General features: G+C 45.1%; 1 protein-coding gene and 1 non-coding gene across 15 annotated transcripts in view; one reads left to right on the forward strand and one right to left on the reverse strand.

The window, feature by feature from the left end:
- FAT3 (FAT atypical cadherin 3) overlaps positions 1-18,804 on the forward strand; it is a 683,843-nt gene extending 665,039 nt beyond the window's left edge. For 10 of the 14 annotated variants that reach the window (XM_053306923.1, XM_053306913.1, XM_053306915.1 and 7 more), the window contains 6 exons: positions 658-811; positions 5,060-5,712; positions 8,058-8,171; positions 10,809-10,868; positions 16,997-17,032; positions 17,765-18,804. In XM_053306923.1, coding sequence (XP_053162898.1) covers positions 658-811; positions 5,060-5,712; positions 8,058-8,171; positions 10,809-10,868; positions 16,997-17,032; positions 17,765-18,390 — 1,643 coding nt within the window. In that variant the 3' untranslated portion in view covers positions 18,391-18,804. Of the gene's footprint in view, positions 1-657; positions 812-5,059; positions 5,713-8,057; positions 8,172-10,808; positions 10,869-14,892; positions 15,038-16,540; positions 16,617-16,996; positions 17,033-17,764 lie in introns of those variants that run through there. The other 4 variants (XM_053306921.1, XM_053306924.1, XM_053306925.1 and 1 more) reach the window with 3 other exon arrangements.
- Positions 3,323-3,392, reverse strand: TRNAE-UUC (transfer RNA glutamic acid (anticodon UUC)). Its single transcript has one exon. It is a non-coding gene; the product is annotated as a tRNA-Glu (tRNA).
- Positions 18,805-21,576: the final 2,772 nt, after the last annotated feature.

A 21,576-nucleotide genomic window follows, 5' to 3' on the forward strand; every position in this document is an offset into this window, starting at 1 on the left:
AAAGGGATATATAAATATTTGTTGTTGATAAAGCGCCTGCTTTGATGGACCAAAGCAAACCAAAGTGGATAAAGCTCCTGCTTTGGTTTTTGCACTGCAAAAACAGTGTTTGGCTTGATGGGTCACAGGTTATACAGACTTGTTTTAGACAGTGCATTTTGCAGATTAGGGGTCTTTGCTGTTGGTCGCAGACATGGCTACGCTTTGTAAATGTTGCTGTGATGGAAAATCCCCCATTCTGTTTAAAAAAAGAATTCTTGACATTTTATGTTAAGCATAAATATCCCGAGGCACATTTGCTGAAACAAATGAACATAAAACACTACAGGCGGCATTGTCAATATGGGGAGCCTGGATCTAAAGCATTGCCAGCTAGCATTTTTCAGAAACAAAGGTTTCCTTGCAGAGATCAGATGTAAGCAGTCTGTTGCACAAAGCCTTTCCTTGCGACTTCAATTAAAAGTTAAGGATGATTACTATTCCCAAAGCAGTAGGATTCTTAAACCAACCGCTAGAGGGAAATAAAGATCTACACAAAGGCATTCTGCATACTGTATGAATACTAAGCCTCTAACTGCTTCCCTGCCTGTTTGGAGAGTTCTGTTTACTGCAGCCTCTGACATTTCTATCCTTTCTTGTTTTAATTTGCTTTCCTAGGTTATCAGTGCAGTTGCCTCTCACAGTTCACAGGGCGGAACTGTGAATCAGAGATCACAGCTTGCTTTCCGAATCCTTGTCGCAATGGAGGCTCCTGTGACCCCATCGGCAGCGCCTTCATCTGCACTTGCAAGAGCGGATTGGCAGGAGTGACGTAAGTGGACGTTTGCTGCCAGGAGAGGGGTTGCTCCTTGCTTAGAACAAGCCGGTCATTTGGTGGTATTGCTCATGCTTTGTCCAAGGTCACCAGTTCCATTCCTAGCATCTCTCTAGCAAAAGGCGTTATCTACGCAGTGAGCTGGGAAAGAAACCTGGGAGAACCTTGGAGAAACTCAAAGCACAAGGACTGTTGGTCTAACTCAGTTCCTTACAAGTCAGTGTGGTGATGTGGTTTTAAATTACAATCATCTAAGGGCACATGATGCAGTTAAAGCTATGCAGAAGTCAGACTAGTCAATGTGTAGATACAAAGACATTTGTATTATTGCATTTATAACTCACCTTTCCTCTGTAAAGTTCATGGCTGTGTCCATGCGGCTTCCAGGCAGTGTGCCATCCAGGGACTTCTCAGATCAAAACTTGCTTAGCTTCTATCAGGGGACTACATCGTGTGTCTTCAAACCATGCTTTAGAACAGGGGTGCACAACTCAAGTGCCCCAAAGTGGAGGGGAGGCTGCTTGAACTCGCCTTCCCCGCAGATAAGTGTAGTGCAAAGCTCTGGAGGCTGGGATGACACTCCCCAGCCTCTGGATATCCCACAATGCACCGTGCAACATGTGAGATACATTGGGGGGATTTCCCCAGGAGATAGGCACTGTAGGCACCCATCTCTGTGTCCACTGGGGCTGAACATAGCCCCAGTGAACACACAGTCCCGGAGCAAGCCCTTAACCCTGGCTAAGAGCCAGGTTTCAAAGTGAGGCTGGGCAGCACTGCCCCACTGGGATTGGGCCCAATCCTGATGGTCCTCACACGCAGCTTCCCTAGCCTTCATGACTTGCTGTGAAGGACTGAGGTCAATTTCCATCACATTGATTATTACACTGAAATCAGTTCTTTAAAATATTAATGAAAGTGAAGGGGCAGAGGACTGGCATCCATGGGAAAGGCAAGGGGAAAGAGGGACAGTGTCAGTAGGCTCCAGTCCGGGGGCAGGAGAATCTGGTCTCAAGTGGCCAACTACCTTGAGCTGCTGCTGCTCATCAGCAGGAAAGGCCAAGAGCTCTTCATGGCTCCTGCTGTTGCTGCAGGATGTTCCTACCTGGAGGCCAGCAAAAAGGTCCCTTCAGACCAGATCCGGCCCCTGGATCTGTGCAGGTCTGCTTTAGAACCTATACGGTGAAGACTAACTGGAAGATCTCTGAACTTCCTCTGTCCTTGGCTGCCGCCTGGGCCCACAGATCTCCCCATTCATCCAAGTCCTCCCCATCGTCAACCCCACGACCACCACCACTGTGTATGTGCCCCGATGAGCTCAGTTTCATAAATGCCCACATGGTCTTTTTCTTCATGTGCTTCATTGTGCTTTGCCCCACCCATGTAAGAACAGCCCTGCTGGATCAGGCCCAAGGCCCTTCTAGGCCAGCATCCTGTTTCACATAGTGGTTCACCAGATGCCATTGGAAGCCACAGCCTGGAGGGCATGCCCTCTCTCCTGCTGTTACTCCCCTGCAACAGGTACTCAGAGGCTTCCTGCCTTTGAGGCTGGAGGTGGCCTATAGCCCTCTAACTAGTAGCCGTTGATAGACCTCACCTCCATGAAGTTATCCAAACTCCTCTTAAAGCCATTCAGCTTGTTGGCTGTCAACACATCTCGTGCCAGAGAATTCCACAAGTGGATAATGCATTGTGTGAAAAAGTACTTCCGTTTGTCAGTCCTAGATTTCCTGGCAATCAATTTCATGGGATGACCCCTGGTTCTAGTGCTGTGTGAGGGGGAGAAGAATTTCTCTCTATCCACTTTCTCCATACCATGCATGATGTTATAGACCTCTATCATGTCTCCCTGCAGTTGTCTTTTTTCTAAACTAAATAGCCCCAGGTGTTGTAGCCTTGCCTCATAAGAAAGGTGCTCTAGGCCCCTGATCATCTTGGTTGCCCTCTTCTGCACCTTTTCCAGTTCTACAATGTCCTTCTTTAGATGTGGTGACCAGAATTGTGCACAGTACTCCAGGTGTGGCTGCACCATCGTTTTGTATAAGGGCATTATAATATTAGCAGTTTTATTTCCAATCCCCTTCCTAATGATCCCTAGCATGGAATTGGCCTTTTTCACAGCTGCCGCACATTGAGTCGACACTTTCAACGAGCTGTCCACCACAACCCCAAGATCCCTCTCCTGGTCAGTCACCGACAGCTCAGATCCCATCAACAACCAGGAGAGATAGCACATTTCATTTTTTACGCTATTTAAACCGAGCACGATGTGTTCGCTGTACTCCTTTAGTGTGTTGTTCCTTACAACAACCCTGTGCAGTAAGCCCTGGGCCCTTTACAGTCAGGAAAGTGACATGGAGCAAAACTGACTTGTCCCAGACATGCCTATACATCTTAGGGACAGAGGAGGCTGCCCTCTTACTGTCCATCCATTGGCCCCTCTAGCTCAGGATTGACTACACTGACTGACAGCAGCTCCAGGCAGGGGTCTCTTCCAGCCCTACCTGGAGATGCTGCCAGGGATTGAACCTGGGACCTTCTGCATGAAAAACAGATGCTCTTCCACTGAGCTATGGCCCACTGGATGTCCTGTGTTTGCAGGTTGCCTCAGATTACAAGGAGAGGCAGCTGTCAATCACTGGGCAGGCCATAACGCATAAGTGCTGGGCTTCACTTAATTTAGTGGGGCCTGGTGCAAGTGGGATCAGTTTCACACATTGACAATGAAGGAGAGGGAGTGTGTCATGCTATTTTTCATTATTTATTTATTAAATATCCGTCCACTACAAAGATCTAGAATCGGTTCACGGATAGAGAAATAGCCAAAAATTAAAAACCGAATTTAAAATGTATACAAAATTCTATTTAGAACTATGTCAGTAAAAAGGCAACTAAAAGCCTGGCTGAAGAGATGCATCTTCAGTTGTTTCCTAAAAGCCAACATGGACGGAGCAACTCTAATTTCAGCAGGAAGTGTGTTCCACAACCCTCAGAAGACTATAGAAAAGGCTAATCTCTGAGTTGCCACCAGACGTACCAGTGGCACCCTCAGAGGAACTTCCTTTGACAATCTTAATAAGCAATGGGGTTCATAATGCTAATATTATAATGCCCTTATACAAATCTATGATGCAACCACATCTGGAGTACTGCCTACAGCTTTGGTCACCGTATCTTAAGAAGGATATTGTAGAACTGGAAAAGGTGCAGAAGAGGGCAACCCAAATGACCAGGGGCCTGGAGCACCTTCCTTATGAGGCTAGGCTACAGCATCTGGGGCTCTTTACCTTGAAAAAGAGATGACTAAGGGGATACATGATCGAAGTGTATAAAATTATGCATGGAGTGGAGAGGGTACTCAGAGAGAAATTTTTCTCCCTCTCTCACAACACTAGAACCAGGGGTCATCCCATGAAATTGAAGGTTAGGAAATTTAGGACCGACAAGCAGAAGTAGTATTTCACACAGCACATAATTAATCTATGGAATTCCTTGCCATGGGATGTGGTGAATTCAAATTCATGGAGGACAGGTTTATCAATGGCTACTAGTCAAGGCTGTGGGCCACCTCCAGCCTCAGAGGCACGATGCCTCTCAATACCAGTTGCAGAGGAGCAACAGCAGGAGAGAGGGCATGCACATACCTCTTGCCTGTGGGCTCCCCAGAGGCATCTGGTGGGCCACTGTGTGAAACAGGATGCTGGACTAGATGGGCCTTGGGCCTGATCCAGCAGGGCTATTCTTATGTTCTTATAATGAACCTCGCTGTATGCTTCTTATACTCTTACTAAGCTTGAGAGCTGGGGAAGCATAGTAACTAAGATTACAGCTGATGTGAGGGTCGCTTGTCTCTCAGGGAAATATTTTCAGGAGGCACAGTGGGCTTCAGAGGAAAGAGGAGATCCGTGAACATTGCCCCTCCCCCGCTGCACCAGTGGTGAATTAGTCTGGATGTCAGCCAGTCCAAATAAGCAAAGGTGGTTAGAGTGCTGGACTAGAACCGGGGAGACCTGAGTTCAAATCCCCATCCAGCCATGAGACTTGCTGGGTGACTCTGGGCCAGTCACTTCTCTCTCAGCCTAACCTACTTCAAGGGTTGTTGTGAGGAGAAACTCAAGTATGTAGTACACCGCTCTGGGCTCTTTAGAGGAAAAGCGGGATATAAATGTAATGATGATGATGATGATGATGTTGTTGTTAACGGCTAAAATCCCTCACGCCCCTCTTTTGGTTATTTTCCTTCAGGTGTGAGGAAGATATTAACGAATGTGAGAGGGAGGAGTGTGAAAATGGTGGCTCTTGTGTCAACGTATTTGGTTCATTCTTGTGTAACTGCACGCCGGGATATGTGGGTCAGCACTGTGGGCTGAGGCCTGTGGTTGTCCCCAACATCCAAGCTGGACATTCTTACGTGGGCAAAGAGGAACTGATCGGTATTGCTGTGGTCCTTTTCATCATCTTCATGCTGATCGTCCTCTTCATCGTCTTCCGCAAGAAAGTCTTCAGAAAGAACTATTCCCGCAACAACATCACCTTGGTTCAGGATCCTGCGACTGCCACCCTGCTTCACAAAAGCAATGGGATTCAGTTCAAAAACATGAGGAACAGTGGAGACAGTCGCAACATCTATCAAGAAGTGGGGCCCCCTCAGGTCCCTGTGAGGCCAATGGCCTACACCCCTTGCTTTCAGAGTGACTCCAGAAACAATTTGGACAAGATCGTTGATGGACTTGGGGTGGAGCATCAGGAGATGACAACTTTCCATCCAGAGTCACCCCGGATCCTAACGGCAAGGAGGGGTGTCGTCGTGTGCAGTGTGGCCCCCAACCTACCAGCTGTCTCTCCGTGCCGTTCTGATTGTGACTCCATCAGGAAGACCTGGGAAAACGGCACTGAAAGTGAGTCGTTCAGGCAGATGTGGAGTGCTGCCTTGTTTTCCCCCCTTCCTCCTACGTGATATAGTTCCCCATATCAGAGCCACCTTGAGAGGGCCTAGCTCCCTAGAAGGTGTCTTAAGTGGACCCAAAAGGAGGGATTTAAAAACGCTTATATATTTGTCCCCAAATCATCCTAAAGGCTTGGGAAAGTGCCTTGCTAACTGCACAAAGAGACACTTTTAAAGTGGTAAAGGTAATGTGTGCCGTCAAGTCGATTTTGACTCCTGGCGCCCACAGAGCCCTGTGGTTTTCTTTTGGTAGAATAGAGGAGGGGTTTACCATTGCCTCCTCCCATGCAGTATGAGATGATGCCTTTCAGCATCTTCCTATATCACTGCTGCCCGATATAGTACCAGCAGGGATTTGAACCAGCAGCCTCTGGCTTGGTAGTCAAGCCATTTCCCCACTGCGCCATTAGGTGGCTTTTTAAAATAGTACATCTCTTATATTTAGCAGAGGGAAGCAACTGTCCCTGTTCAGCCCATCATTGTGTCCTTCTGGTAGCTGTTGCAGGTATACCCTTGTTTTTTCTTTTTAGATTGGAAACCCCTTTAGAACAGGGAACCATCTTCTCATTTATTTATTTATTTTGCTTTTTAAATAACTTTGTGCATTTTTTTGTTGAACAGCAGTGAAATGAATATTCTTAATAAAAATATTATCAATAATATTAAACATGTCAATTAAGATCAAGGCTGATTTCACATACCAGTAAATGCTGGATAGCACAGTGCAAATACTTGGAAAGCAAGAGAAATTATTGGCCCACAACAGAATGTAAATTCAAAAATGTGATTAGTGTTGCAACATTTGATCAGCTAACTGATTAGCTTAAAATTGATTGACTAAAAGGGTGCCCACAATTGATTTGTGGGCTCCATTCCCCTTAGGACAGGCCTGCTCAACCTAGGCCCCCCAGCTGTTTTTGGACTGCACCTCCCATAATCCCCAGCCACAGTAGCCAATAGCCAGGGATTGTGGGAGTTGTAGGCCAACGTCTGGAGGAGGGCCAATGTTGAGCAGGCCTGCCTTAGGAAATGGGGCTGCTCTGGGAAGAGCATCTGTATGCCAGCATGCAGAAAGTTCCAAGTTCCCTTCCTGTCATCTCCAGATAGGACAAGATTTTTTTTTAATAGGACAAGATTTTTTTATTGAACCAACAAACTACCAAAGCATAGGGCTGAGAGAGACTCCTGCCTGTAACCTTGGAGAAGCTGCTGTCAGTCTGTGTAGACAATACTGAGCTAGATGGACCAAGGGTCTGACTTCCTATGTCATGACATAAGGCAGCTTCCTATGTTCCTATGATTTGGTAAAGGTTTCTTTTTTAATGTGTTGACTGACATGCTGCACAGCCTTAGAAGGGTGGAGCAAGAGTTCCATCCTCGCAAGGAACAAGTAAACACTGAACAGAGCTTTATTTGTAGTGCTGAGCAGGTTGAGAGGGAAGAGAAAGTGATTTTTGCTTTCTCCCCTCCCTGAAAAAGCCATTTTTGTGTCCGGGAATATGTCCCTGAGGGTTGAACAGCCCTTGTGGACATATTTCTGGACACAAAAATGGCTATTGCAGGGAGGGGAGAGAAGCAGATTTCAAGGACGGAGCTCTTGCTCCACCCTCATAAGGCTGTGCAATGACTGTCTCAGCCATTGTTTTTAATTCAAGTACTGATGAAGACTGCTGGTGTCAAGGACCATCTTAAAAGACACGTTCTCCCTCTCTCACACAGGAGGGAATGTGTCTACTAAAATGATGCCATGATGCATGCATGTATCATCTTACATGGAAGCAAATATGCCTTTTTCCTCTGAACTATTGTTTTGACTCCTATGCAATTTTAACCCATTAGTAAATTAATTGTCTCACTTTCATAACTGAAATAGCTTGATTGGCAGTATTCCTGACCATTAGATTTGATAGATAATTGCTTCCCAGTTCAATATATTACTGTTCCATACTACTACTACTACAAATATTTATATACCGCTTTTCAGCAAAAGTTTCCAAAGCGGTCTACATAGAGAAAAATAAGTAAGTAAGTAATTAAGGATCCTTATCTCCAAATGGCTCACAATCTAAAAAGAAGCTTAAGATAGGCACCAGCAACCATTGGAGGGAGGCTGTGCTGGGGGTAGATAGGGCCAGTTGCTCTCCTCCTGCTAAATAAAGAGAATCACCACTTTTAAAAGGTGCCTCTTTGCCCAGTTAGCAGGGGATTCCTAGCACAAGAGAATCTGCATAGCATTTCTCAGTTTAAAACAGAGTTCTGTATGTCTACTCTATGCATTCTTTTTTATTTTGTGTGTAGGCAAAGGCGTTGATGACTTGGAAGAAGTGACCTGTTTTTCAGGAAGTAACAAAGGCAGCAACTCTGAAGTTCAGTCTCTCAGCTCTTACCAGTCGGACTCCGGTGATGACAATGGTAAGACTTCCATTATCTTGTTACTGCTGCAAAAAACAATTTTGGACTTGTCACTGCTAGTGTGCTAGATACGGTTGTTCCAAAAAACGTCATTAGCAAAAGATAGCTGAAATGCTGGGAGGGATAGAGTTTAGGGGAGGTGGGGTATCAGTTAGTGTTGATGGCTATGCACCAAGCTGGAGGTAACTTAAAGAATGCTACACCAGTAGCTGCTGTACTGAAGACTGCTACACTGGTCTGCTTGGTTTTTTTTTATGGACATCTAGATCTTCTTGCCATTTGGTTGTCATGAGGGAGGATGCTTGGGTTTTCCTAGGGTTGCAAGAGGCAGCAATGAAGCGGGAAGCGGAGCAAGGCAAAGCTCACACAATGATGTCACACCCAGTGGTCCCTCTAATTTTGTTCATCTCTGTGGAATGAGTTTTGTTCTGTGCGGCAGCATCAAGGCAGTGTGTGCGCACCTGCATTCAGAATGAGGCCTTCCTGATTCAACTTGAGCGGGATCTAAAATGAACTGAGCATACATCCAAAAACGTGTGAGCACACACACATGTGCAAACCTTAGAGGGAACAGTGGTCACACCATGCATTTTTTCAACTACACATTGTGGGGGGTGGGGGACCATGGGTTGGTGGCTCCCACCTCTCCCCATAATACATTGTCTGGGACTCTGGTCAGCTTAGATATGACGTTGCTATTCCATGAAATGAAGTGTACCACCAATGGCTGATAGGATGAGGAAACTACTTATAATAGTCCCATTGGAATTAAAAGAAAATGTTAGGCAATGCCTAACTTGTCCCGTCCCCCCCAATTCCAATGGCACTACTTTGAGTAATTTTCCTCATAATATCAGCCATTGCCTTTTCAGACATATTGTGAGACTGTATGCTTCATTTCCTCCTCTCTTGCCGCACACTGTAGTCAGGATCACATCACCTGGGATGATCAGGCAACAGGCTGCTATGTATAGGAATGATTCTCCCTTGGCACAGGCTTTGGGGATTTGATGAGTTTTTTTCCCTTTTTCTGCACCTGTAACTTTAATATCACATTGGAGCAAAGAGCTGGTGTACAAGTCCCCTTCACAGTGTGATTGCTGCTCCCATATCCTATATACTGTTCCAGTAATGCAAGGAAGGTCTACAGCCCAGTGGTAGAACATATGCTTTGCTGGTATTCCCATATAGGATCGGGGAAGCCTCTTGGTTTAAACCCTGGAGAGCTCCATTCCCTCTAACAGGGAATTCCAGATGTTGTTGACTGCAATCCCCAACATCCCTAGCTGCAATGGTCTTTGGCTGGGAAGTATGGGAGTTGTCATCTACAACATCTGGGATTCTCTGTTAGAGGGAACACTGTTGGAGAGCCAACAAATACTGAGCTGGATGGTCCCAGGGGTTGTTTTTTTTTACACAGTATAAGGAAGCTTCCCATGTTTGGTGCATGTAATGGCAAGACCAAGTAATTGGACAGGTTACATGATGTGGTTATGTTTGATTCCACCTCCTTCCTACAGCCTCAAAAGACCTACCAGAAGGGACAGAAATAAATGGGTAGAAGCCATAGCTCAGCGATATTGCTCATGCTCTGCATACAAGGTAGCGGGTGAGGGGAAGAGAGCTCTGCCTGAAACCCTGAAGAGCCACGGTCATTCAGAGGCCAACATACTGTGCAACGTTCCGTCCGCCTTGTAACAGAAAGTGTGCACAGTTGTGCAAGAGTGTTCTTGTGCGAGATGCAGGGATTGCAGAAATGCAGTCACACGATGGACAGCTGCTGGAAATCATGGCTGCCCGTTACACAATTGCGTTGGGTGCCATGCTTACACAAGTGCACTCTTGTGCAACTGAGCACACTTTTCATTACAAGGCAGACAGCATGGTGCACACTATATCAGCCAGAGTAGACAATAGCGAGCTAGATGGACTATTGTGTCAGATATGACACTGATCAATAGTCCTGGTTGCGCAGACCTAGAAAGAACATGGCAAGCCAAGTATTGAAAGGCCAGCCATCTCTATTCAGTAGCATTTTTAATGACAATCCATCCTTAATCCACAGCTATTTTATGGTGGTCTTTTAATTGTGACAGCTGAAATGGTCATTTCCCCTCCAAGGGCTTTGTCCCGCAGGCAGTGCATAATAAGTAAAAGCATGCCTATTGAAAAAAAGATTTATGTCAAAAGACTTTCACACCATCTTGCATCCTTATGATTGCCTAAAAGATAATGGTCCCTTGGAGGATAGCAGCTATTCCTCCGGAGGCCCCTAAGCAAGGATTAATTAGAGATTAGTGTCAGGTAGACAAGATACTGTCCTGGTTAATTGAATCTGCTGGACAATGCGAGTTGAATTTATGAACTGATATTCATCACCGCATATGAGCTTTCTGAAAGTGCTGCCTTTGAATGGATCATCATTTGCTTTTCTGTTGTGGAAAAAATATTGTATAGGATTATCTGAAATTGAAATGTCCTTCAAGAAACTGCATAATTCATTATCGCTGCCTCCTTTCCCTCGCCCAGCAAATCTGTCTCCGAGAATTTAATATTGGTAGCCTTACAACATTGTGTGTTATAAATACTAACCTGAAGCTATGCTCTCCTTTATTTCTGCTTTCCTTTTCCCACAAGCTTCCATAGTGACTGTCATACAGCTTGTCAACAATGTAGTTGACACTATAGAAAATGAAGGTATTTAATATTTTCCGTTCTTTCTCCTACGTTGCCGCATTTTGTCATCTCACTCTTCTATGTGAAAGACTGCAACAGAACCTCATTAACTCACCTGGACTTGCCAGACCGTAGCAAATTATTTCATTATACAAATAAGCAATTTTGTGAAAGGAAGGGGGAGAAACCCATGAGCATGGAAGGTGATGAATCACGGTGATGAATCACGGAATTTATTTTTACGATTTCAGGTGATATAAAATGTTATTTCAGACAAACGGGTCACTTCCCCCGCCCCCCCATGCATGCATTTTCTTTCCCACAGCACTGGTGATTCCTTAGAATCAGGTTGTCAGAAGGGAGCCCAACTTCACTGAATTCAACAGATTTCTTGAGATTGGACACCTCATTAATCCAACACAATCCGTAGAGATGGCTGACATGAAGAGGAAAATTACTCAAAGAACTCCCATTGATATTCAAGGACAAGGTCTGTCTGTGTGTGTGTGTGTGTGTGTGTGTGTGTGTGTGTGTGTGTGTAACACATTTATAGACCTGCCCACTACCAAAGTCTCTAGGCAGTTTACAACAAATCAAACCAAAAAATTTAACACATTTAAAACATGTAAAATTTAAAATTGAAACAATCAATACAAGTCAACTAACTTGCCCAACTTGCATTGCCTAACCATGTCCTTTTAATTTAAATGGGACTACTCTGAGCAATTTTCCTCCTCATGTCGGCCAGCAAAAATAAATGAAATAATAGACCAAAGACTAGGCACAAGTTGACAAACCTCTTAATATCTGCCAACAATATGAAGCACCTGTTAAAGTCGAGCCAATTTAATAGTAAGCATATAGCATTTCTTGTGTGTAGTGTACATTATCTTAATTAAGAGTCCTTAAAGACCAACAAATATATTGTGATGGAAGCTTTCATGGGCCAGAGGCCACTTCATCAAACATGTTATATAAATAAGTCTTAAACAATCATGTAAGGGAGGTCTGTTTTATTATCCTTGTATTGCATATGGAGGCTGAGGGGCAGTGGTTTGCCAAAGGCCACCTAATACAGTTGAGCAAAGGAAGGGCCTTCCTTCCACAACATTGTTGATCAAGCTCAGAAAGTGGCTGAAGTATGCAGTTTAGAAGCTCTGAGGGTCTCCCCTCCTTGTTTTCTCTGGTTCAAATCCTCTAGTAACTGAGAGGAGAGCTGGTCTTGTGGTAGCAAGCATGACTTGTCCCCTTAGCTAAGCAGGGTCCACCCTGGTTGCATATGAAAGGGAGACTAGAAGTGTGAGCACTGGGAGATATTATTGTCAGGGGATGGAGCCGCTCCGGGAAGAGCAGAAGGTTTCAAGTTCCCTCCCTGGTAGCATCTCCAAGATAGGGCTGAGAGAGATTCCTGCCTGCAACCTTGGAGAAGCCACTGCCAATCTGTGAAGACAATACTGAGCTAGATGGACCTATGGTCTGACTCAGTATATGGCAGCTTCCTATGTTCCTATGCCAGAGATGCCTTCCACATTATTCTTTTCAGAAGTTCAGGCCAATCCTTGTGAATGTGTGTATAGGGCTATTATTTTTGTTTACACAGTCAGACAGGTGTTGTTGTTGTTGTTTGTTCAATTTCTATACCGCCCTTCCAAAAATGGCTCAGGGCAATTCACACAGAGAAATAATAAATAAATAAGATGGAACCCTGTCCACAAAGGGCTCACAGTCTAAAAGAAACATCAGATAGACAACAGGAACAGTCACTGGAGGTACTGTGCTGGGGGTGGTTACTCTCCCCCTGCTAAATAAAGAGAATCACCACATTAAAAAGGTATCTCTTTGCCAAGTTAGCAGGGCTATCATGTTAACTAGCAGTTTGCGGAACAGAATGCTTTTTTACATTTAAGGAGCAATCTTATTCACCGGAAAGTAAGCTCCATTGACCACAGAGAGAATTACTTTTGAGGAAACATGAGTAAGATGAGGGTCTCTCTTCTTGATCCTGAGAAAGTTGGCCAACCTGCTGCAATCATGGCAGTGGTGAGCCATAGCTCAGAGATAATGTGCATTCTTTGTATTCAGGGATTCCCAGGTTCAATCTCTGCCAATTCCAGTTCAATTATCCTGAGTAGCAAGGCTGGAGAAGATACCTGCCTGAGGGCTGCTGCCAGTCAGAATAGATGGCATTGGGCTTCAACTAATGGGATAACTTAAGGCAACTTCAAACGTTCTATTGATTTCGATGGAGCTTCAGGACAATTAACTTTCTCTGGAGCAAGATACTTGCTTTTTTGAAATCCCCTAGATCCAATGGTCTCCCTACCTGAAGGGCTAGGGTTGTGTGTGTGTGTGTGTGTGTGTGTGTGTGTGTTAAAATTAGAATGCCAGGGTTGATTGGTTGGGTTTTCCCTAGTGGACTGAAGTTAGAAGGAGTTATTTGGGAATCTCCCCCTTCATCACTACATTTCAACTCAACTTCCATAGCGGACATAGCCCTCAGGCTTGCTGCGAAATATTTGGGGGTGTATTTGGAAAGAGCTGTGAATGCACAGATGCATGAGACCGCGGTCCCATTACCTTTGCATCAAAATAAGAAAGGAAAGAGTGTTGTTTGAACTACAGAGTGGGCAAGTTGAGGGGTTAATCAGGTTCTGCTGTTTAGTGTAAAATGTACTGCACGTAGACGTGCACAAAGACGTGCACAAAGACACTGTGTGGGGTGTGGAGATAAAACACCGAAATGTCCTTGTGTCTGGTCAACAGAATGTGTTGAGTCCGTTTTTTTGGAGGAGTCAGGGCCGGTTCAGACAGTGCTGCCTGAGCTGCAACCACAGGCCATGCAAGAGAGTATCTTCCCCATGCGACATCAGCTTGGTAGTTGTAGTTCCATCCTTCACTGCCACCAGCCTGCATGCCGAGAGGGAGCGGTGCACGAAACGCCTGCAGAGATGCACAGCCCAATCCCGTGGTCCGCTGCGTGAGGCAAAGAGAAGGCTCAAGGGTCATTTATACAAGTGTGGCCGCCTCGTAAGTCACGCTGTTCCACCAGTGCAGCAGAAACATCCAGGCTGTTGCAGTGGTGTCGCAACGCAGGATAGTGAGTCAGCCCTGAAGCAGCTGCACTGGGCAAAGTCTTCCACACCTGTGGCATGGCATGGTGAGGGCTGGAGAGACTGCCACATTCCGCCACAACTCAAATCCTCATAACACCCCTGGATTCAATATTTGTATTATTGGTGAACAGCCCTGCTGGATCAGACCCAAGGCCCATCTAGTCCACCATTCTGTTTCCCACAGTGGCTCACCAGATGCCTCTGGAGAACTCAGGAAAGAGATGGAGGTGTGCCCTCTGTCCTACTGGTGCTCCCCTGCAACTGGTATTCAGAGGTATAAGAACAGCCATGCTGGATCAGGCCCAAGGCCCATCTAGTCCAGCATCCTGTTTCCCACAGTGGCCCACCAGATGCCTCTGGGAAGCCCACAAGCAGGAGCTGAAGGCATGCCCTCTCTCCTGCTGTTACTCCCCTGCAACTGGTATTCAGACACATCCTGCCTCTGAAGCCGTAGGTGGCCTATAGCCTTCTGACTAGTAGCCATTGATAGACCTCTCCTCCATGAAGTTATCCAAACCCCTCTTAAAACTAGTAGCCAACACGACATCTTGTGGCAGAGAATTCCACAAGTTGATTATGCATTGTGTGAAAAAGTGCTTCCGTTTGTTGGACCTAATTCCTTGGCATAATACCATCCTTTCTAAAGCAATGCGGGCAGTTTGAGCACTGCCCTCGTTGCTGTGTCTGTGTAACCACCATCGATGGTGTTGCGCAAGAGGGTAGTTCCGCTCGGTCGGAAAGTTTTGGGACAGGGTGCCCATTATTTGCCCAAGGTGAGCCAAAGGTGACCCATCACACAACTGGCGTGGGCACAACTTTCTGCCTGAGCAGAACTGCCTGTTGTGCAACACAGTTGACTTGTGCAGTACGTGAGCCATGGTTATTATGATTAATATTATTAATAATATTATTAATTTTATATCACTTTTCAGCAACAAAAATTGCCCCAGTGATTTACAAAGAAAAAGGAATGAGATGTTCCCCTGTCCCAAAAGGGCTCACAATCTAAAAAGAAGCTCACGGGAGACGCCAGCAACAGCCACTGGAGGGACACTGTGCTGGGGTTGGACAGGTCATGTGAGAGCCACCACTTTTAAAATGTGCCCAGTTCGCAGGAGTTATGGGCTGGAGTAATTTGTGGAGCAGGAGCTGCTGAGTTCTGTCACGCCCCATTTCTGCCCTCACATTCAAACTGAATGAATATCTCAAACGAGACAAATACTAACTGCAACAGACACAGACCAAAGAAACAACCACAAGATGCTAATAGGGTGCCAGTTAACTTGCATTAGTTCATGCTCTCCTGTTTCACCAGCCCTTGGCAGGCAACCATAACACATAGATTGTAATTCTCTCCCTACCACTGCTCTTTACCTTTAAAACAAACAGGGAAGTTTCTAGCAGTGAATCAAACCCTGAAGAACTGGAGTTCCAGTCCGGTTCAGGTTTACATTGAACCGGTTCATACACCTTTGGATACATTTCATTCAGAATAATATCAACCTCTTTTGCTTGCAATATAACTCTATAAAACGAATAACTGGAGGGAAAGTGTTTACTACTTTTAAAACTGTTTATTTTGCAGGGCGGGGGGTTAGGAAGGTTTTTACAAGCAAAATATATTCCACAAGATTTTTAAAAACTGAAAAACAAAATAGTACACATCCACCGGAAAGCGGAGTGCCTGATTTCTGAACCGCTTATTTTGAACCAGTTAGCACTGTTTGGATGTAGGGGTTTGTTTCTGGTTCAGGTTCAAAACTTTAGATTTGGGTTCAGTTCCAGTTCACTGGGGGGAGGGGGACCCCTCTCTGAGCTGGTTTTTGGGATCAGTTCAGCTCCCTGATTCCTAGTCTTCATAGTTTGGAAACAGACAAGCCATATTTCCCAAACACTGGCCAATGTCTAGAGCCGTCTACCACGGGCACTCCCAACAATCCCAACAGTGCACAGCACTAGCCCCACGTGGCTCCATGCTCTCCCCAATGCGGAAGCAGTCTTAGGCTCTTGCACAGGAGCAGAAATGCTTTTTGCAGCTTGCCCATGCTGCTAGAGAAGAAACACATTGCATGACCCTCAGCGACATGTCTCCGCTCGAACAGAGCAGTTCCAGAGCATGGGCGAGGTCCAAAAGGAAGGTATTTGTGCTCTAGCATTGAGTGGCAGCAAATGTTAGAAGTGCTGGATGTTGGCCATTATTTTTTAAAAGGAGCCTTTTAGGTCTTTTAAAAGTTACTTCTACCTTGTAGAAGTTACTTTCCCCCCAACTAGGATTGCCAGCTTAAAGTGTTGTAATTGGCGTCTGTCTTGTGCCTTTAACAGCATCCTGATGTGTAGCGACATTAGGTGCTAAATTTTATCATCATGATGTGAAAAGCTTCCCCTGCTGCTTGCTTCATATCAAGCTGCTGTTAAAGACACAGAAGCTTCCCCTGCCCTTGCCCAACTATTGTTTATTTTCCCTAGCAAGTTGGCAGTCCTGTTACCAACATGGAAAGTCATAACTTTGGCTAGGCATGGACTCTATAGTGTTGGCTTCTGGTGGCCCAATTGACTGCCTTTCTATTCTATTCTGTTCAGGTTGTTATACCGTGCCCCTCACCGTGGTATCTGAGCGCACTTGGGCCCAGATTTGTTTGAACCGGCCCTGAGAATGGTAGATTTTTATTTTTTATGTTTCAAAGTGAGCGAGAGAGAAATTTAAAAAAAAAAGTTCTATAGATCTTTGTGTTAAAGCTTTATGCTAGAGTCAATCTTGCATGCTTGATTCAGATAATTACAGTAATACATCCTACCCGTTGATGTAAAAGTGATGTTTCCATTTGTGTCTATACTTGTCTGATTAGAAAAAGCAGAATTTTTTTTAACAAACTGAAGTGTTGCTTAAAAGCTCTTTTAATAATACTTTAAAGTCAGGTGTATTTTAGAAGCATATACTGAAGTGTTAAGATTTTCTGCCATGTGACTTTTTAATCCTGTGCTGGTTGGAAATATGAGAGTCTCCAGTGCCACTTTTTTTCACTTTGTATTTAACAGTGTCTGGTATGGATCAAGGACAGAATTACAACAGAGGTGACTTTCCTTCCTAATGCAATGACAGAGCCTGAGTGGTCTTGGGGACTGGGTTTTGTTGTGTTTTTTTTAAATCACGTTACTAATACACTTAGTTTGGACTTCTTCCTTTGGATCATGCCATTTCCAACTTCTGCATGTTTGAGCATGTTACAGTACATATTTAGTTGTCTGGGGTTTTAAAAAAACCCACTTCATTTTCTTTCTTTTGATTTCAGGAGTTTGCCGATCTTTCTCACACCTCAGCCTATTATTTTGTGTGCCTGTGTAATTTTTTTTTCTTGTCCCCAGACCAAGCTCTTGGAAATCAACATACCATCGAGAGCATGCTGACTTTTATTAATGTATATGTTTATACACTTTTCTAACTGAATGATGGATTTTCACCTCCTCCGTGAGGAGAACCCACCTTATTTTAGGTTTTTAGCGGTTTTTATTTTCTTCTCAGACTCTTTACTTTCTAATAGCATTTGCAAACGTGAAATGGCTGTGGCTGTGTTGTGTTGTATTGGTGGTCATGACATAAGATTGCTTCTCTCCACTCTGGCCAGAGCATGGTTAGGCCAGTGTTTTTAAAAGCAACTGCGATGCATGCCAGTTCTGTGCATATGCAGCTTCGTTACATGGAGGCTTCGAGAGATTTGCTTCACATCAGGTGCATGCCATAGATCTAACTTCTGTTCAGATCCGTTTCTTCTTCCCCAGTCATTGTGTGTGTGTTTCTTTTGGCAGCATATCACTGGGACACCTCCGATTGGATGCCAAGTGCTCGCTTATCTGACATTGAGGAAGTGCCCAATTACGAAACAGCAGATGGCAGCTCAGTGCATCATGGGAGCACAAGAGAGCTGGAAACAGATTACTATCTTGGCGGCTACGATATTGACAGTGACTACCCTCCACCACACGAGGAGGAGTTTTTAAACCAGGACCAGTTACCGCCTCCCCTCCCCGAGGACTACTCTGATCAGTACGAAGCCCTTCCTCCATCACAGCCAGTCTCCATGGCCAGCACACTTAGCCCAGGTTGCCGGCGACGACCACAGTTCCACCCAAGTCAATATCTCCCTCCGCATCAGTTCCCCAATGAGGTGGACAATGGCGGGTCTCAGACTGGGAATGAATTTAGTACTTTTGGTGTTGGCCCAGGACCCAACACGGAGAACATTAGCATGGCGAAGAAGCCCCTATCCTTACACAATTCCCTGGATGCATCCTCGTCCGATGTTTCAGCAGGCTGCGGCTTTGATGACTCTGAAGTAGCCGTGAGTGACTATGAAAGCATTGAGGAGCTCCACTTGGATCATCATCACATTCACATTCCCTTTGTGGAGACCCACCACCAGACCCAAGTGTGAAGGAACTGATTTTTTGTGGGTGATGTTGTTACTGTCGTTTGGTCCCATCCATAGCATAACTGTTAAGAAGACATTTTTGCTAAGAAAATAGATCTTTATTATGTATATGTGTGTGCATATAGACACACACATATATGCATCATTGGGCAAGATGGAAATATAGCATAACCCATTTTTAACCCTGTCAAGAAATCTACAAAAGGTCAACCCAGAATACTGGTTCCTGAGGCCAGCAGTCCGTCCGCCTTTAGAGTTGACTTCTGCTGTTGATTGCCAATGGAGAGGTTTCCCCAGGAGGGACGTAGTTTAGCGATGGACTGCAATTTCCTCTTCCCATTTTTGTGCTATGAAAAGCTTTACAAGACTAAACCATGTGCAGTATTAAATAAACGTATTTAATAAATATGTTATAAACGTGTTTCCCAGTTCCCACTGGCATCGCCGCATACACTTTTGCTGAAAAGTGGAATTTTTTATTTTTTATTTTTAAAAAATTACTAATTGGCCAGTTGGTGAAATAAGGTAAACTAGCTGGTAATACCGCTGCTGCGTAAAGTAATTCTTGACCCAACACAGTCCTTTCACAGCTGCTAGTCCTTAAGGATATCCTTTCTGTAGCATCCTCAGTGTCATGCATGGCTGTCATGTTTGTATATACGTTCTTAAGGCTGCACTGAAGCCAGCTACAAGGCAGGAGGGAACTGTGAGGCACATGGGCACTTTCTTAAGCAGAAAAAATGTGTGGCAGGATGTCCCTGCTCTAAAGCATTGGGAAAGTGCAAGTGAGCAATCATCCCACGCTCTCGTTTGGATCCCCGGGGGCCATGGTGCATCATCTTGTAGCTAGTGCACAGCTGACCCCATGACGGAATGCTGACCGCAGGACAATGAGTGAGTGTGCTCCTAAGGAGCTCTGTGCTCATCAAATGAGGACAGCAGTAAATTGACAGCTGACATGACAACAATGCAGGAGAGTATAGCGGCACCAGTGTGGACATGGAAGCAGCCGCACCTCTGGGGAGGATACCTGTTGCGCAGCCAGTATCACCGTACTTTCTCCTGTTTGCCACAATAAGAGAAACTACGGCAACATGGGTTGCCCAAGTGGCGTCTTGCCCAGCAGTGCCACTGCTTCTGTGTCCACAGCCACACGGTTGCAATATCCTCTTGAACTGCAACCCAATGCAATCCTTCGCATTGCGCATCATGTCCGCCAACATCACCGGCCTAATCATCAAGTAGCCATTGCTGATGATGAAGAGGGAGATCTGGTGCAAAGACGGTGCTCTGGACTCCTGGTATAGACAAGCGGGTTTTGGCAGCTTGTCATGCGGGAATATGAAAAGCTGCACTTGCTGGGATCCCAGGTTCTGCACAGCTATGAAAGGAAACAGAGCCCTGTGCTCTTTGCATCCGGTCACTCTGCTGGGGAAACTGTTGAGATCCAGGGAGTATCTTGCAAACGGTTACAAGATAGCATTCTGCAAGGAACTCTGTGGCTCTGTTGGTCCCACATACCTGACTTGGTATGTGCAGTGATAAGCAAAATATGTAGGCAACATTTTTGCTTCCCTCAAGACCTTTTGGATCCCGCAACATTTTGCATTAATCGGCACATTCCCTTTAAATACAGTAGGAAAACTTTGGGTATGCACTTGTATGTGCGTACTTGTACACATGTGTACACATGCGCACATGCACACATTCATATATACTTGGCATAGTTCCAAATACTTTTAAAACATTCCTTTTCTTCCTATAATTAAGAACTTGGCTTTGCATTAACAACGTTTGAAGATAGGGCGGAGGGGAAACCACTCCTCTTTCCCCAAGAGTGACCAGTCAGCCCGGAAGCGTACTGAATAAGTACATTATTACTCTTGGAGAGTAGTCATGGATGAATGGATGCTCTAACCACTTTTTCATTCCCCCGCCTTATCCTGGTTCTCCGTCAACACAACATTAAATGAGTGTTCCCAGCACATGCCTTCGTGTGGAAGTGAGAGATTTCCCCAGCTGATGTGAATGTCATCATTTCTGTTTTCATTAAATGGGTCAGCAGCCGGACTCTCTTTGGTAGGATGTGTTTGGTCAGAAAATTGCCAGCACAGCAAGCAAAATAACACAACTGTGTAATGCTTTTCATAGCAAAAGGACTCTGAAACCCAGATTGTGAACTTGGTAATTCATTGTTGAATGCTCCCCACTCTCTGCTGTAAGAATATCCTTCCGAAGGCTTGTGTAGCCAGCCAGCCTTCGGGTTAGAGTACTCAGTACTGGGACATGTGTTAAAAATGGGTTTTGAGCCAAGACAGCACGTGAATAACTTGAGAAGTCCAGGTCTGCCCATACTTCCTGTCCAAATAGATGATATTTTTCTTGGTTCCCCCAGAATATCATAGGCATTCACTTATAACATGTTTGTGAAATGTTTGCTTCCCCCATCCCTCTTCAGCCTCTCATTTGCCCCCTCTCCATATTTTCTGTGGGAAGGGGGAGAAGCATTATACTTGAACTTTGTGTCTCCCAACCATGAAGGAACAAAAGAACATGTTTCCCTTCCAAACTCAAAGCAGTCCTTCTGAGTGAGATGCAGTCAAGAGTTGGTCAGAATAGTGCTGCTTACAAAGACGCTTACTCTGTGGAGTAGCATCGGATAAATTTCTCAAACTCACAACTATAGCTTGCATCCACTTGGCTTCAAGTGGATGTAACGCATATTAGTTTGAACTTTGAACTCCATTAAACCAGTGACCTCTGATGTTCATGTGTGTGTCCCCTACCCACCCGCCCACCCACCCTAAGGAAATTATGAAATAATCCTGATTGGCTTCCACTCAGAGAGGGAATCTCAAGTTAATGCTTCCCTGGGACATTTAATATCTAGGTTTATTTTTGTTATTATTGGAGCATATCAACAAAAGTTGTGGAGGGAAAGGAGTTGCAAAGACAGAAACTCTCAAACATAAGCAAGTAGTGGAACATTGCCACTTCCTGTACTTGGTGCGTTGTTTTGTTGTTGTTTTGCTGTTTTCTACAAGTCTTCCTCAGAACAGCCTCTAATGTTGCCTAAGCTAGGCTACCCTAAGGATATGGGAGCCCTGGAGAGGGGCTCCTTCCATGTTGCTCCTCCTGCAAACCAATAATGCCCACCACCTATGCCATCTTGCCCCCTCCTTTTCCATA

The sequence above is a fragment of the Hemicordylus capensis genome, chromosome 3 (genome assembly GCF_027244095.1).
Source record: "Hemicordylus capensis ecotype Gifberg chromosome 3, rHemCap1.1.pri, whole genome shotgun sequence".
NCBI lineage: Eukaryota > Metazoa > Chordata > Lepidosauria > Squamata > Cordylidae > Hemicordylus > Hemicordylus capensis.